This window comes from Lutzomyia longipalpis, chromosome 2 (genome assembly GCF_024334085.1).
Source record: "Lutzomyia longipalpis isolate SR_M1_2022 chromosome 2, ASM2433408v1".
NCBI classification, from domain to species: domain Eukaryota; kingdom Metazoa; phylum Arthropoda; class Insecta; order Diptera; family Psychodidae; genus Lutzomyia; species Lutzomyia longipalpis.
In genome coordinates this window covers 28,378,545-28,395,407 of record NC_074708.1, presented here as the reverse complement: position 1 = coordinate 28,395,407, position 16,863 = coordinate 28,378,545, and the positions used below count along the sequence as shown (strand labels likewise).

At 36.0% G+C, this 16,863-nt stretch overlaps 6 protein-coding genes across 13 annotated transcripts in view; 5 read left to right on the top strand and 1 right to left on the bottom strand.

Moving 5' to 3' along the window:
- Window positions 1-16,863, top strand: part of LOC129789858 (serine/arginine repetitive matrix protein 1-like) — a 982,101-nt gene that overhangs the window by 123,049 nt on the left and 842,189 nt on the right. The gene's annotated exons all lie outside the window — the stretch shown is intronic.
- LOC129791241 (fatty acid synthase-like) overlaps window positions 1-16,863 on the top strand; it is a 1,176,504-nt gene that overhangs the window by 647,545 nt on the left and 512,096 nt on the right. The gene's annotated exons all lie outside the window — the stretch shown is intronic.
- LOC129789856 (glutamine-dependent NAD(+) synthetase) overlaps window positions 1-16,863 on the top strand; it is a 932,624-nt gene that overhangs the window by 403,665 nt on the left and 512,096 nt on the right. The window lies entirely within an intron of this gene.
- Window positions 1-16,863, bottom strand: part of LOC129789960 (pupal cuticle protein) — a 1,201,887-nt gene that overhangs the window by 710,240 nt on the left and 474,784 nt on the right. The gene's annotated exons all lie outside the window — the stretch shown is intronic.
- LOC129789919 (keratin, type I cytoskeletal 9-like) overlaps window positions 1-16,863 on the top strand; it is a 480,279-nt gene that overhangs the window by 206,405 nt on the left and 257,011 nt on the right. The gene's annotated exons all lie outside the window — the stretch shown is intronic.
- Window positions 7,001-8,077, top strand: LOC129789943 (uncharacterized). The gene is made up of 3 exons (XM_055827077.1): window positions 7,001-7,071; window positions 7,137-7,532; window positions 7,600-8,077. The coding sequence occupies exons 1-3, from the start codon at window positions 7,021-7,023 to the stop codon at window positions 7,894-7,896; spliced, it is 744 nt and encodes a 247-aa protein (XP_055683052.1). The 5' UTR covers window positions 7,001-7,020; the 3' UTR covers window positions 7,897-8,077.

The window sequence follows — 16,863 nt, the reverse complement described above, 5'->3', positions numbered from 1 at the left end:
CACTTCATGGGAATTTCTTCCCTATTGCCATTACATCCAGGAGCCCTGATTGTATAATCTCGGCTATTATTCCCAGGCATTATTGCTCCGGGAATGGAATGAATATTGTCGGAGAGGTGCTTTCTGCATCCAGATTATGATAATTTGGCGGTAACTGGGGGGGGGGGGTATGCTACTGCAAAATTTTGAATTTTTCTTAGGAATCGTGGTCACTTCTTCTTGCTATTGATGGAGTGACCTCCGGATTAAGGATCTCATCCCAGGATTGTCATATCCTGGACAATCCTGGGATTCTGGGGCAATTTTTTAATTTTTTTCCAGGATTAGTGGTCACTTCTCATTGGTAATGATAAAGTGATCTCCGGATTGGGCATCTCATCCCCGGATTGTCACATCCTAGACAATCCTGGGATGCTGGTGCAAAAATGTTTATTTTTCGCCGGAATTGTGGTCACTCCTGATTGGTAATGATGAAGTGACCTCCGGATTGGGGATTTCATCCCAGGATGATCAAGTCCTGGACAATTAGGGAATGCTGGTGCAAAATTGTGGTTTTTTCGCCGGATTTATGGTCACTTCCTATTAGTAATGTTGGAGTGACCACTACTCTGGCGAAAAAACCACAATTTTGCACCAGCATTCCCTAATTGTCCAGGACTTGATCATCCTGGGATGAAATCCCCAATCCGGAGGTCACTTCATCATTACCAATCAGGAGTGACCACAATTCCGGCGAAAAATAAACATTTTTGCACCAGCATCCCAGGATTGTCCAGAATGTGACAATCCGGGGATGAGATCCCCAATCCGGAGGTCACTTTATCATTACCAATGAGAAGTGACCACTAATCCTGGAAAAAAATTTAAAAAATTGCCCCAGAATCCTAGGATTGTCCAGGATATGACAATCCGGGGGTGAGATCCCCAATCCGGAGGTCACTCCACCATTGCAAAGGAGAAGTGACCACAATTCTAGTGAAAACCAAAATAATTGCACGAACATCCCCTATTTGTCCAAGATTCGACAATCCTAGTACAACCCGGAGGTCACTCTATCATTAGCAAGATGGAGTGAACACAAATCCGGCAAAAACCTGTCATTTTGCATCTGCATTCCCTATTTGTTCAAGAGTTTTCATATCTCCCATTCTGAATTTACTTTGCCTTTACCTCATTTGAAAACCAATTTTTCAAAGGACCCCAAAACCGTCTTGGAATTTCACATAAATCCAAGACAATTTACGTTATAATAAGACCGTAAATCTCTATCGTAGAATACAGAATCTTGGAATATTTTTATCCAAGTCTCTTTTGACAACTCATTTTGTAAATCTTTATTTTGATTTTGATTCGTATCTCAGAATACTAAAAGTCTTGGAAGTTGTATGAAGAAACAAGATTTTTAGGTTATGGTTCGACCGTAAATCTCTATCTTAGAATACCAAATCTTGAAATATTTTGAATTTCCAAGATTATCCTGAAAATTTCTTGGAATTTTAAACTAGAATACCAAATCTTGGTTTTTTTCTTTATTTTGATCTTTATATTTATCCCAGAATACCGCCAGTTATCTCAAAACTTCTTATAAAATAATCTCATAAATGAATCATTCTAAAAAGATTTTTTTTAATTAAAAGAAAACAAGAATCAATTTAATTCAAATTAATTCTATAATAAGTTTAATAACTTGTAAACATGCTTGAAACACCTTGTTTTCATGAAGGTTTTCCATGCACAACTTGTAAAGTCTGTTTATGTTAAAAGGATATGGGCAATTGAATGGGATTACTTGTTAAAAGAAGGATATTCTGAAAGGAAAATCTCTTCTATTATATATTGGAAAACCCTTTCTACTCAAGACGAAAAAAATCCGCTCGTCCAAAGGAAAAATCCCCACAGGGTAAAAGACTCTCCTTTCCATAAAAAGCTCCTTTGAGAATCAAGAAACAATTCGTTGAATGTGAAAAAGAGACCAAAAATGAACCATAAAATGACCAACAAAACTCTCCTTTTATGAGCTTTTATTTGAAACATTTTAATTTTCTTTTGAAACCCATGTGATATTCCTGGAGGATTTTAATAAACCAAAATAATTTATTCCTGAGTGTGGATTAAATTAAATCCTGTTGGGGCTTTCAGAGGAAATGACTGTGAAGCTTTGTGGAAATTTTCACGTGTACAGACCCTTTTACGAAAGCTCCTCCTCATCACATTTCCCTCCCAAATCTACATAGAGAGTGAGAGAGATATGAGACCCAGGCATATCCCTGCGGCTCAACTTAATTCAACGAGAACCTTTCTCAAAATAGATCCTAAAAGTACTTTGCCATTTTGTGGGGAAATGAGGGAGAGGAGAAATTTGATAAATTCGTTGAATTATCAATTTGCAAATTGTGTTTTAGTGTGTGCAGAATTTTCTTGAAAGCTCTCCAAAATTATGAAAGTGGAGCTGTATGAAACTCTTCGAATTTCATTCTTGCACACAACAAAGTTTCAATATTTTGTAGAAGTGAAGCATCTAAAAGAGAATTTGCTCGTCGTGGAGATGAATTTGGTACAGTCTCATGTTTACTCTTAAGCAATATAATGTCTGTGCCGAGTTACTTAATCCCTCCATCCCAAAAACAATTGAGCGAGACTAATAAAGAGCTCACATAGCACTGAAAGGGAACCACAAAAGTTCTCTTATTATTCATCTCTCCCATGTTGGCTCCTCTTTGCCAAACACCAAAAGGATTCATTTAATTTTCTGATTCGGTGGCTTTTTGTTGGAGAGAAAATTGGACAAAGGGGGGCATTTTATGTCGCCTTACAAGAGGATAAATTTAGGATATAAAGAAGTGAGCTTTCGCTGGGAGCTTTGTCAAAATCGATATATTCCATATATGAATGAAACGTTGAGATTGAATAGAATCAAGAGATTAACGCGAAAATAATAAAAGTCTTTTATGTCCGAAATTTAAGCATTATCTTCTTAAAACATTGGGAAAAAGAATTTCTTCTTATAAATCTACTTTTATTGGCACTTTAATTTATTAGATAATTTTTTTACTAAAACTTTCCTATAGAAAAACGAGAACAACTTTACAGGATCAGATTCTAACTAACCTCTTCTATCCAATCAATAGCAGAGAAAGAACTTCTCAGCTTTATTTGGCGTAGTATTAAGTTTAAAATGTATCTAGAAATCGAGTTGATTACCACGGTATCGTGTTGAAATCAAATCCTATTTCTCTGATAAACTTTTCCCTACCAAAATTAAGTTTTTATTCCAAAGCAAAAGTTTATTTCTCGTATACAAAAGTTAATTTTCTTGGAAAATTCTTCCCGATTTCTTCGTGTGTTTGTTACCTTTCAAGCTGAAGAAATATTTTTCCAGGTGGAAGCATCTATTTCAAGTAGAAGGGTTCTCTCCCCTGGAGAGAATATTGAGGGAAGAGATCGATAAACATTCGCAACTTCACTGGGGGACGCCTGGTTATACCTTTGACTTTGCCATTTGCTATATATACCGCACTTGAGGACTTTCTCCAAAAATTTTAATGGCACAGCACAACTTTCTTCATCAACATCAAAGGACCTTTTAGAATAAAATTTAACTCTTCGAAATGCTTACAAAATGGACCATCGGAAAAAATAACTCACTCTACCTCAGGACTAGAAGCTTTTATATACATTATGTACATAATATGAAATCCTTTTAATTAAGCCATCATACAAAAAAGCTCAAAAGTTCGGACATCCAAAACTTTCTCCTCGTATTTATTTTTGGATTTATCAGGGAAACTTTTCGGACGGGGAAAAGGATATTTCCCAGAGGTCCTTGGCCGTATATATAGCAGAAAAGTTATTTCCGTGAGTTTGTAAAACTATTTATTGTAACAACTACCCGTTTTCGATTTTTCTCAATTGCAAAGTATCCTCGGGGTTGTTGGTGGTGAAACCCTCCAGGGGGGGAAGAGATGGGATTTATTGGTTGGACATAAATCAATGAATATTGTACAGGGAGGGATATAGCCATTTATTAAGACTTAATATGTCTTTTTGGGCGAATCCTGCCATAAATAGCTTGGCAAGTTTTCTTCGTTTTTTCAACTTTTTTTTCCACGAAGATTTTCCACTTTTTTCCACCTCCTCTCAATCCATGGGAAGCCCCGTGAATAAAAGAGCTTGTGAATGCTGAAAGATTTTCTCTCGAAGAAAAAAAAGGGTGGCAAAAACACTGCTGGGTGTGCGGAGAGGGTTTTGTGAAAATGCCAACTCATATTTTGCATGTGTTGGGGAGTTTTCTTTGGAACAGTACAACATTGTGAATCCCCCACAAGTTCTTCGGTCCGTATCTTCACCGTCATAAACACATAAATTTCCCATTCGGATACACGGGCGTGAGAACATCCTGGGACGAGGTGGTGCATTTTGTGCCATGGAGAATCACGGAAGATATATGCAAGAATTTGCAGAATATTTCATCACTCCGAGATTTCCTTCTGCATTGCCTGACGGAAAAGCTATGGGATGAAACAAATATGTATTTTTGAATTTAATATGCTCTTCAACATCACATCAGTACAACACAAGATGCATCACAAACCTCCCCACTCCCCTTCGAAATGTTTATTCCATGCATTTTTCTTTCACGTCTTTTACGTTCAAAATATGAAATATCCCATCCCCGATTCAATTCCATTTTTATTTTCTTATTCCACGCGACATTATATTCTCTTCTTCACGGCGAATGCTTCCTTGCATTCTTTATCTGGAAGATTTTGGCATGGATTTTGGAGAAAAGTTTTCTTGGGGGGAAGTGGCTGTTTGATCCATAAACACGAAGTATTTGAAAGAGATTTTTTGCAGTTTTAGCTGAAAAATTCACATGATTCTTTCTAGGTAAAATTCAAAAGCTTTGTATGTAAGTTATGTATACTTTTTGAAGAGCTTTTTGAATATTTTCTTGTTGTATTTTATTTGTATATCTGTAGGTTCATATTTAAACAAACATTTTTTTTAAAAGCTTCAATATACATAGCAATATATAGCAAAAGCTCTAATTGAACAAAAGACAGAGAGAATTATTCTTTCTTACTTAAAATCTTCTCAAAATCAAACTTCCTCTCTTTTCTTATTTTGAAAGAGATAACTCAGGAAATATTTATACAAAATTATCCTCCATCAAACAATCACAACTTAAGGAGACAGATTATAAAGTTCTTTTACCACAAAACAAGCCAAGATTGTGAATAAAGTTTAAAATGAGTTTACAAAGAAATTATGTAAATATCTGTCATACTTTCCACAAATTGTTTATACATATTTTCCCCAAAGTAGCGAGGAAAGTTTTCGATAAAATGCAAAACTGGTTAAATTTCTTGAGTGAACTTTCCTTTTAAAATTTCCGTATCGATCATACAACTTTTTTTTCCAAAACTAATGTCAATATATTGAAGAATAAATTTCGCAAACCAATAAAAGGCAAAAGAGAATATTTTAATAAACCACAAGAATATTTTGTGAGGTGAATTTTATAGTGAACAGAAGCACCTTCTCTACCTGTCTGTGTATGTATTGTACATATCTACCTTTTGGCCATAGAGAAATGAGGTATGAAGAGGATTTTTGTGTGTGGAGATATCGATCAATTGAATTTTTTTTCTACATGACTTTCCACCTTCATCATTTTCATGCGGGGAGTGAAAAAAATAGAAGAAACGTCGCCTCTCTTCACATTCAAATTGCGTCCTTTGACTTCTCCCCTCGTTCAGTGTGCCTATTTCCTTTTCAATGGAGCCAAATTATATATAGAGAGAGCATAGAAAGACATATGTTATGAGGGTTGGAAGGATGTGGTGGGGGGAGTGGATGGGTGGGGGCCACATACGCGCCGGCAAAAAAGGCAATTCGGAAGAAGCAGAAAAAGCTTTCAAAAGAGCTTTTGAATGCGAAAGTAATCAATACAAATGATCACTAGTGAGGAATTATTGGCTGTCAGCGGAGAGAATGTTTCCCGTTCCTCCCACCCGCACCCCCGCCAGCGTAGAGTTAGAAAACTAAAAGAAAAGCCATGGGTGGGAGAAAAACTACGGAAAATTCATGAGACGTGTCTACCAAAAGGAGGATTCCGTGTGCCGTTTGCCGCCACTTGAATTTTTACACTCATTAGCATTTTATGACTTTCATGGGAGTGCTGAGCGTCCCACATCGCTGTGTCTCTGCCGTGCGATGGAAGAATACGTTTTCAAGCACACAAAATCAAGCCATGAGGGTGAAAGAAGAACAAAGCTCCACACAAGGAGGAAAACTCCTGAATTATTCACCAAACACACGCAATCCATCATCGATCTCATTTTGAAAAGCACATCGATTATATTTTGGCACTTTGACGAATTTCTTTCCATTGCAACCCACACCCCACACAACTTTCCATTAAAATTTCTTCCACAAACAACGGAAGAAAATTCCCAAAAGTACCAACTTCAGGTGAACTCGTTTGTTTTCACACCTTTTCCGAAAACATTTTCACCTTCGCACCAAAAGCACATCGCAAACTTTCGACTGCCTGGTGGGGGTGAAAAGGAAAAATAAACGTGATGCAAGGAGGAAGTGAATGCAGGATGACATTTTTGAATAAGTAATGAAAATAAATGTTCATGTTTACCTGAAATAAAATATTCTCATTTAAAGGGCTTTAATGCCAAAAGACATTCCGGAGACAACTCTGTCATGTCCCTGGCCAGGTACATCCGCAAAGGGAAAAATTACTTCGTGGTAGAGTTGTTCCGTATTGAGTTTTTTACAGAAAATTTCAGCGAAGATTAATTATTTTTTCATACAATTTTCTCTTGTGCAATATAAAATAGTTTTTTCGTTGACAAATAAAGCAAAACTGTTCAAATAAAACTTAATTAAACTTGCTGGATTATTTCACAATAGAGCTGTGTACATGACAAACAAAGAAGTAGGTATAAATATCTGGAGCTTTGGGAGAATTCTTCTAATTAACTTAAAGAATTTTGTTTAAGCAAAATGAACTTCTTGTTAAAAGTTTTCTCTTTGCTCTGTCTCTGTGGACTGGGGGTGTGTTAAAAGCTTTTTATTCATTAATTGAATGTCTTCAAATAAATATTTTTCTTTATTTTCAGTATTCATGGCAGGATGTAAGAAATGCCGATCAAACTCTCTGGGCGTACAGATCGTGCCAAAAGAAACCCGAAGACAAGGATCGCGTACCTCAATGGAGGAAGTTCGAATTACCCGACGATGAAAAGACTCATTGCTACGTCAAGTGCGTGTGGACGCGTTTAGGAGCTTACAATGAAGATGAAAATGTTTTCAAAATCGATGTCATAACTAAGCAATTTAATGAACGTGGCATAGAAGTTCCGGCTGGACTTGATCAAGAATTGGGAGGTCCTACAGATGGAACTTGCAAAGCAGTTTATGATAAATCCATGAAGTTCTTCAAATCTCATTTTATGGACTTTAGGAATGCTTACTACGCAACTTATGACGGTTCTGATGAATGGTTTAGCAAGAACGTAAGTATATTTGAATTTTTTTCTCTTTTAAATTAAAAATTTCATTGAAATTTCTCTTGTTTTGCAGCCTGATGTAAAACCGAAAGGAACAAAAGTTTCCGAATACTGCAAAGATAAAGATGATGGAGATTGCAAACATTCCTGCAGTATGTACTACTACCGCTTAATCGATGAAGACAACTTAGTTATTCCGTTCAGCAATTTACCTGACTACCCCGAAGATAAGCTTCAGGAATGCAGGAGTGAAGCCAAGTCCGCAGATGGATGTAAATCTTCGGTTATCTATCAGTGTTTGGAAAATGCGGATAAGTCAGCTTTAGACGCGTCTTTGAAGATACTCGATGAGTTTTCTGGAAGATATTAAAACAAACTGGATAAAAAACTTAAGCCAACCTGTGACTCGAACTCACGATTTTGAACTTGAAATTGATGTGATTTAACCTATTGTCCTATAGGAAGAAAAATCCATATTTGGTGATGTTAAATTATTTTTGAACCTCTTCAAAATAAACAATTTTCAAAATTAAAACATTAATTTTTATTTATCTTAAAGTTTTTATTTAAAAGAATTTTGATAAAAAAAATAAGAAAAATTGAATGAATTTCTCTGGAATGCACTGCTCCCAATTAAATAAATTACTGACTTAAAATTCTAAGGGATTAATGATTGAATTTAAGTAATTAATTTAAAATTATTTAATCCTTGAAATAAAACCTCTTTGCCACCTAATTAATTTATCTTCGTCATTTAATCTCTAATCATCTTACAAGCTCCAACCAACTCAGTTTATTCGTTTTCTCTGTATTTTCCTGCTGCATGACAAAATGCACCGCACGAGTATCCCCCAAAGGGCTGAGGGTTGAGAGGGAGGGAGGGCAAAGTAAAAGGGTGTAGCGCAAAGCATCCCCCAAAAACAGAACATTCTCGTTCAACTTTATGGGTATATGGCGCACATATGTGGAGAATTTCGGTTGAAACTTGAGCGCTAGAGGGCTCAATGTTGTGCATAAAAGTACTTTATACATTTTACAATTCCATATAACTCGGTGCTTGAGCATAGTTTGCACTCTTTTATCTAACTCACTCCCGCCGCCATGTAAGGGCCTTTCATCCCCTTGTTCCTGAAGACATTCACATTACGTCTGCGAATTCGAATTGTCTTTACCCAGCTTGTGAGGAGTTGCATGGTACCTACAACATTGTACGCAATGTGAATTAAATTTAAATGGAATGAAAGACTTTCTTTTGCCATTCACCTTAAAGTTCTCAAGAAAATGCTTAAGAATTCAAATGCCGGAGCTGGAATAATTAAAATAAAAAATAGAGCTTTTAAAGACTTTGTGTTAAAAAGCTTTCCGTGGAGCTTTTTCACCGGCAAGTTATTTATGTGAATAATTTGGGTAAATATAATCCCTAAATTGCTATGTAGTTTTACCTTCCACACTGCGGGAATAACAAATAGAAATAATTCCTCCTTTGTCCAACAGAATTACATTTTGCTCCTAAATAAATTGTCGCATCAATTAAAATGTTTTCAAAATAAATTTTAAACACAGAGATAAATGGAAACATTCCCCTAGTATTTTCCCAAGCGAGGACGCTCTATGTACAGACATAACAAACAATTCCCATTAATTCTCATATGCATTTTAATGGAGTCGCTTTGTTGAGGCTTTAGCGTGTTTCCGATAACTTTTCATTGAGCAATGTCCTGAAACTAATTTGAAACTCATTCACTCGTTTGGCAATTATATAACAACACCTGATAGGCTTAATAATTTGCATAATCCTCCGGAGCTTTTGAGAGCTTTCAAAAGTATAATGTTGTTTGTAGCTAAATGAGAATAAAGTCAACATGTGTGAGTTATTTGCGCCAAAGATTTGTGCGCAAAATGAGCGTCTTTGGTGCTGAAATTTGTAGGTGGAATTTTATTGGAATAATTTATTGAATGCGGATGGGCTTATGCGGGGGAAGCACGAGCTTCCTGAATCATCACAATTTTGGGTCTGGGAAGGAAAATTACAATATCAAGCCCATGGGATCCCCTCCACGCCAGAATGTTTGCAAGCTGATAAGACGTGTGTGGCACATACGAGCGCAATCATGGTGGGAGAGACACGTTTAATTAACTTCATCCTATAACCGTCGAATGGCACTTTAAAATCTAATTTAGGAGTTGACTGTAAACAACTCGACTAAACAAGATACTGATGTTCCACCACCATCAGTTTGTGTGATGTTGGTGTTGTCGCCCAGTGTCTTGTTTATCTTCCTCCCGGAAAGTATTCTCAAAGGGAAAGTTTCATGTCTCCATGTCTATGTGCTGAAGAAGGTATTTGGCCCACATTCACCAACAATTCACCGCCTCATTGACTCCTCCTGCACTTTTCCCATTTCTCCTTTCATCCCTTTTGATTTTTCTACTCTCTTCCCATTGAAGGAATTTTACATTCTCTCCACTAATGGCATTTCACATTTTCCCTCAATTAGTGTCAAGGCATCTCTCGGAAAAGCTCGGGTGTGGCTGTGGAAAAAGCCACAAAAAAGCTCTCACCAGTAACGCCATTCACTCAGAAGGGACAACTTTTTTACACAGCTACATTTTTTTTTTAACATTTTTTCGATGCAAATTGTTGGAAAATCACAAAACGCAGTCAATTGGTTTGGCAATTTTCCAGTTCAGTCACTTAACTGACGCTCCCTGGCTTTGTAATGCAATTTCCATTTGGCTTTAAAAAAATAGTTTTTTTTATTGTAATCAACTTGGAAGAGAATGCAGATGCTAAATTGATTGGAAAATCACGCGATAAAAATTTTAGCTGTGTTCCTTAAGCTGTGTCTGAAAGAAAACAAAATTAGGGGTATTTTATAATGGCAGTTTTAGGCTGGATTTGACTTTAAAATCGAGGGATTTCCAATCAATATTTAAAATTTTCCGATGACCGTAAGTCTCTATATTACCGTCCTTTTATACACATACGGTTTCAGGAATATATCCCGAGTTTGAGGCGGATCGGTTGAAAGAATCACATCTAAAAGGACGTCCTAATAATTTTTTCAAAGAGAGATGTAGAATGAAAAATTAAACTGATAGTGATAACCAAAGTCTTTCGTGTTTAACGAATCTCGTCTTTATTGTAGGCATGTTTCTTCAATTAAATTTTATTAACTATTCTTAAAGTTTTAGGTATCATTTCTTTCTACGGGCAATTGAACATAGTCTGCTGATAAACTTCAATGGAAGCAGACCATGCGATAGGCCACGTCAGTCTCTTAGCTTTAAGCTGCTATATAAAGAGGCAGAAAAATTGGAGAAGGAATCAGAATAATTTGAACAGTGATTCCAGAACTTTTGAAGATGAAGAAATTCATTCTCTTGTTGGGCCTTGCGCTCCTCTTGGTGACCATTGAAGGTCAATTAAATCAGTGTTGTAGGGATGCTTTACAGTGCACCAACTCTTTAAAACCTGAATGCTGTGTGTCTTATGTTGAATGTGCCTGTCCAGCTACAGCAGACTGCCAACCATGCATTGATGCTTATAATCAATGTGCTGGAGTGAACGACAGCCCCCCTGGGTAACCTGCTCTAGAAGACTGAAGAAGTCTTTTATGCCAAGCATGCGAAAAAATATAAATATCTGGGAAGAATATTGCAATGGAATCTGGATTTTGGAATTTCAACGGGTGATGGTTTAAAATTATTCCTTATTTTATTTATCTTTTGTTCATTTAATTGAATTAAATTGAATAAATATGTGTTTTGTGTGCAAATAATTTGATCGTTTTTCTTTAAATATTTTATGTGTCCACAACATTTTCCTTTGCTTATCTTCTGATGCTGTCAAAAGGAACCCTTAAGAACCCCTCCCTGTCCTGGAAAAATCTTTAAATGTTCTCTACTTTATTTACGGGCTGATTTACCCTCACAAAATTAGTAAACAGAAAGAATCACAGCTTGTATAAGCTTAATCTGCTTATCAGGTGCTTTTAAAAACGTGGTCGATTTAAATTTAATGGCACTCGATGGCGTTAGATATTGCAAAAGGACGCTTAAAGCATAAAAGAAAGCTTAAAAGCTTCTTCATGGTATATTTTCCAGAATTGATTGTAAAACACTTTAATTTTTAATGTGAATAAAGGGCAAATTTTGATTTTCAAATAATTGGGAAGAAATTCGTTTTCAATAAATTTTCTGGAAATTGCGACATGTCCATTGTATTGCTTCTTGATTTGCAAAGAAAGTACGTTGAATGCATTGCCAAGAAACATTGCGAGATGATTTTTCTGAGTTTATTCCTTATTTACGATGCTCTTTTTGATATATACTTACATTCAAGAGACAGAGAAATTGAATTGAATGATACGATAGCAGAACGTGATCCAAATACATATTTAAAAGCACGTTCTTGCTTCTCGAATTGAATACTTCTTTTTATACAAATTTCATACTACATTTCCCATAAATGAGCTTTAGCTTGAGCTTTGAGGGTTGCAAAAGTTTTTTTTTTTTTATAACAAAAAAGAAATCAGAAAAAACCGAACCTGGTGAGAAGAAAGTCTACAAATTAAAAAAGAATGTAATTTTCCCGGAACTTGATTAAAGATAGCACGAGCTTTTTTTCTAACTTTTTCGATATATTTTTTTTTGATAAACTTTTCCAACTAAAAGATTCTTCTTTTTTCCTGCTGCTGGATGAAAAGTTTCGATGGCAGAGAGAGATTATTCTTCTGAAAAAAAAAACTTTGACTATCATCTCACATTTATGATGCTGTGCAAACGAAAAAAAAGTTGGAGAGTAAATTTGTGAGCGATATGTGCATCATTTTCGCCTCGACAGTTTGGATGGGAGGTCATAAGCCGTGCGCTACTTTCAATGGAAATACGTACATATACTATGTTTTCTGACTCTCATAAAAGGGACAAAAGGATTTTCAGCATCAGTAAAACATTCATTTCACAAAGCTAGACACACCGAAATGTTTGTCCATGAATTATTCTTTCAGCTACGCGAGGAAACAAAGCCCAGGAAAAATGCAAATTCGCCAGGATATGAAGTTATATTTCTGCAACGCTAAATTTATACACCCCCCACCCCCTTCAAAATGCCGAATTGAAAACTCCGCATGTTTATTTCCCCCAAAAAGCTCTGGGAGGGATAAATGTGCGAGAAGTGGAAGAGCCAAAGCCCCACTGAGTTCCATTTTGTACTCCTTGACATTCACCCCCTCAGCTCAGCGTTAACCCTGGGGTCACATTTTAATCTACAGTGGATTTTTCCAAATTAAATCCTCACACTTTCACCATCTCCCCCAACAAAAGGAAGTGCTTACGGCAAAAAAGGGGCGAATGAATATATGATAAAATCAGAGCTTTTGCCATGGGAGCTTTATCTTGAATGTCTCCACAAAGGAAGCGCAATGGGGGCAAGGGTGGTAAGTAAGAACGAAGAGAAACCCCGAGGAATGTTTGGCAAGAGCCTTAAAAGAGAAGTTTGTTGAATCAGTGTGATAAGAGATAAGCGAAGACGAAAAGCGAATTTGATAGGAAATGCTACGGTGTTGTTTTCAGTGTATCAAAATCTTATCTTTAAGTCTTTGGTACAAATTACTCGCTTGAGAGGAAATTTTGATGTGTGATTTTGCGATAAGATTGCAAAGGTTGTGGAATTAATTGACAAGAAATTCCTGGGAAAAGCCTCAATGAAACTTTACACAGAAGATTTTCAAAAAATCCACGCGTCGCTGATTCTTTTGAAAAATGTAGAGCTTTCCGTCTCTCTGCTTTCTCTATGCGAATAAATAAATTCAAGAGAAAACTTCCTGGGGAGGATCAACAATATGACTTTACAATGTAATTGAAAGTAAAGAAAGGAGATTAAAGTGGGTTTGTTTTAAGAGAGCTTTCGTGAGCTTTTAACAATGACTTTTGCAATTGAAAGGAACCAATCCCAAGCGCATGTTGCATTATCCCTGGTTATCCCTTCATTGATTTTCTTGTCCCACGAGATTGTTGACACAGCATTCTCTCACCTCAATTGTCCTCTCATTCCTAGGCAAAGTGGATACCAACTTATCCAGCACGGGGGGAGATGAGAAGGTGGTAGACAAAGGAAATCTCTACTGTGTATGTGTGCAAATTGGTGATAAAATGTACCTTCACGATGTGTTGACAAATCAAAAGATTATGTCAATAGAAGGGGGCAATGGTAGACAAAATCAATATTTATTGAGAGCCCGTGTCAGCACCACGGTGAATTGTAGAGATTTATCCTTTTTATGGCTGCCCCAAAGCATAGAAAAATCTCTGTGTTGTTTGGCATATTTGGCTCAGTGTACCAACCCCCTTTGACGTCTACTAAAATTAGAACCATGTGTTAGCTTCAACAGCGTATTTTAGCCACCACCCCCAATGAAGGATTTCCATGGCTTTTCCTCCCTCATAAATCTCTCCTTACATATACGAAGAGTGCTTTCGAGGGGAGATATTTTATATCAGCAAACACTTCGCCCAACCACTTCATGATCATCTTACACAGCGCCTTTAGTGCTAACGACAAAATTTAGAAAGTTAACTGAGAGAGCTTCCTTTCTTGTCTAAAGCACTCGCCATTGCAAAATAACCACAGCAAAATTAGCTTTCTCGTTGCATCGTTTTGCACACAACGAAAGGAAAAATGAAAGAAAATTGAGAAGCAATGATACAATGAAATTGAAAAGTTGATTTGCTCTATTTGACCATACAAACTCAACATCTGTACAAACAGGAATATCTAATGCAATTGCACTAACAAAATGTATCTCAATTCTCTTTCTATTGTACATTCGTGGGTGGCCAAACGAGGGGTTTAGCATTGAGATAAAAATATCTAAGAGCAGAATATACAATAGAGCTTTCAGTTTCTTTTTATAAAATGCTTGAGGTGGTACAAAGGAACATTTAGAATTATTTATTTTATTATGATTAGGGTCTTGAAGGACATTATGCAAAATATATGGATAAAGTTAACTGAAAATTAGAAGAGTTGAGAATCATCATTTAAGTTGAGAATTTATTGTTTTAAAGAGCTTTTGAGAAAAGCTTGCTGATTTTCCGGGGAAATGAGAGGAAAACAGTACTATAGGTAAGAAGAAATTTAACTTAAATTTAAAAAAAGTTTTGTAGAAAATTTAAGCTTTTCTTTAATATGTTGTACATACATATTAAGCTTTTCCATTTCTTTTAATTAAAAAAAAGAAAACTCAAAGCAATGAAACTTTATTTTGTAATTTTCTCTAACAAAGAGAAACTCCCTGAGAAAATCAAGCAAAATTCTTTGGAATTTTAATTAAGCACAAAAGCTCATACAAAGAAGAATTTAATAGATCATCTGTAGGGTATTTTGAATGTATGTAGGTAGAGATCCTTTTGTCATTCTTCCCTGCTATACACGTAATTGTGCACAATGTTCCCCTTCTAGCTACTCGCAAAACGCAAAAGCTACAATAGTTTTGAATTTTGGGCAAAAGTACCCCTTGGCGGTATTTTGGCTGAAATACAGCGTGCGGACGACAAGACCAGGACACTCTGGGAGATGTGTACGAGGATCCTCTTTGTCCCCATTCAGAGGCAAAATGGCTTGTTGGCAGATTCAATTAAAATGACTTTCCCGACTGTGTCTCGCCTAAAGCACCAGAGAAAATCCTAGGCAGTTCATTGACCACACACAAACCCGGGTTTTCACTGTTGCTGCCACCCCATGCCACCATCCCCACCCACTCAGCTATGCCATTGAGTGGGTGGTTTAGGCGCATGGCCATCCATGTCCGACATCCTCATGCGGCAGCCACCGAAATAAAATCCGGTCTCTCAAACCCCAAATACGAGAAGTTTTTGGCATGAAAAGGAGACGCAAAAGGCCTAATCTCCACACAACTTTCCCGAAAAATTCACTCGCAAAAGTCCGCAACTCTCTCTCTCCCCGGGGGCATTTACATAACATCTCACTTTCAGCCGGGAATCACACGACAGTGTTGGTGACATTAAAATAAAATATGTTCAACGACAGAGGTTGAATTAAGAGCAAAGTGGAGGATTTCCCGTGACATCGTCGAAGTATTCTGGAAAACTCCGCAAGCACACAAGGGGCTCCCTATTTATTGGTAAAGTTTTCCTTTTGCGGATGACTGAGAAAACTTTCATCTCCCTCCGCCCCCGTCGCCCCTGTACCATTGCCCTAATTGAATCCACACTTGACAATAATACGCCATTCATCCTGGCAGCAAATCCAGATGGATTTGTACACAAAAACCACTTTTGGAGTTGCCTCCTCATAAACCGAAATTGGAAGACTTGCAGAATTTTCCCATGGATTTCCCCGTGTGGGAAATTTCCTCGAGAAATTGTGTGTGTATATAGATTTTTCTTTTCTGGGAAAGATAAGGAGTTGATTCAGCAGACGAGGGAGAAATATTAAATAATATCATGAACGTCACAAGGTATGTTCTTCAACAAAGAGATTGAATTTATTTAAAAAGAATGAGAAATATGTCTCACAGAAGAATTTTTTCGAATTATTTTCTTTTCTTTGATATTTTATATCTTTTTTATTCTCTTGAACAACTGTCTGCAGGTAAATGTGAGGTATGTGATATTTTTAGTTGAAGAAATCTTCTCAAAAATTCATAATCTATTAAATATAGTTTAACTTTATGTGTTCGTAAATGATTTTCTTTTGAGCTTTCAAGACATATTTTTAATATAATTTCAAGGAGTTTTTATCTTAATGAAAATATTCAATAAAAAGCATTTAAACAAATCTTTTGTATCTGAAAATCTTTTCCGGAAAAGCAATATTTTATAAATCAAACAATCTGTTTGTTATCATAAATTATGAAGATTAAACAATAATTTAATATTATTTATGTAGCTACATATGTACATAATATCAATTTGAATTTAATTGCAAATTACTTTGTGAATCGGTAGTGCTTAAAATTCTATTTATTTCGGTTCATTGACTAGAAACAGTTTAATCGTAATAATTTATCGAAATATTTGATGTTCTATTAATGATATACTCACTACGTACTAAATTTAAATAACTCCCATTAAATTGCATAAATATCAATGATAAAATGAACAATTATATTTTATAGCAATAAAAGTACTTTAATTAACTGAAAATTCATTGACAGAACAATTATTTTTGAAATTATTGTTTAATTAACATTTTTCGTGTGAATTGAGCTTATAATCTGTTGATTTATCTGCTTAATAATATTTAAATGATTGATTATGTTTTGGGATTGAATTACAATCTAAAAATTTGGGGTTGTTTTTACCCAGAAGA

Excerpts from the sequence above, each read along its gene's own strand:
- LOC129789943 (XM_055827077.1), top strand. The coding sequence starts at position 7,021 with ATGAACTTCTTGTTAAAAGTTTTCTCTTTGCTCTGTCTCTGTGGACTG. Across the intron at positions 7,072-7,136 it reads TCTGTCTCTGTGGACTGGGG|TATTCATGGCAGGATGTAAG; the intron begins GTGTGTTAAAAG and ends CTTTATTTTCAG. Across the intron at positions 7,533-7,599 it reads ATGAATGGTTTAGCAAGAAC|CCTGATGTAAAACCGAAAGG; the intron begins GTAAGTATATTT and ends CTTGTTTTGCAG.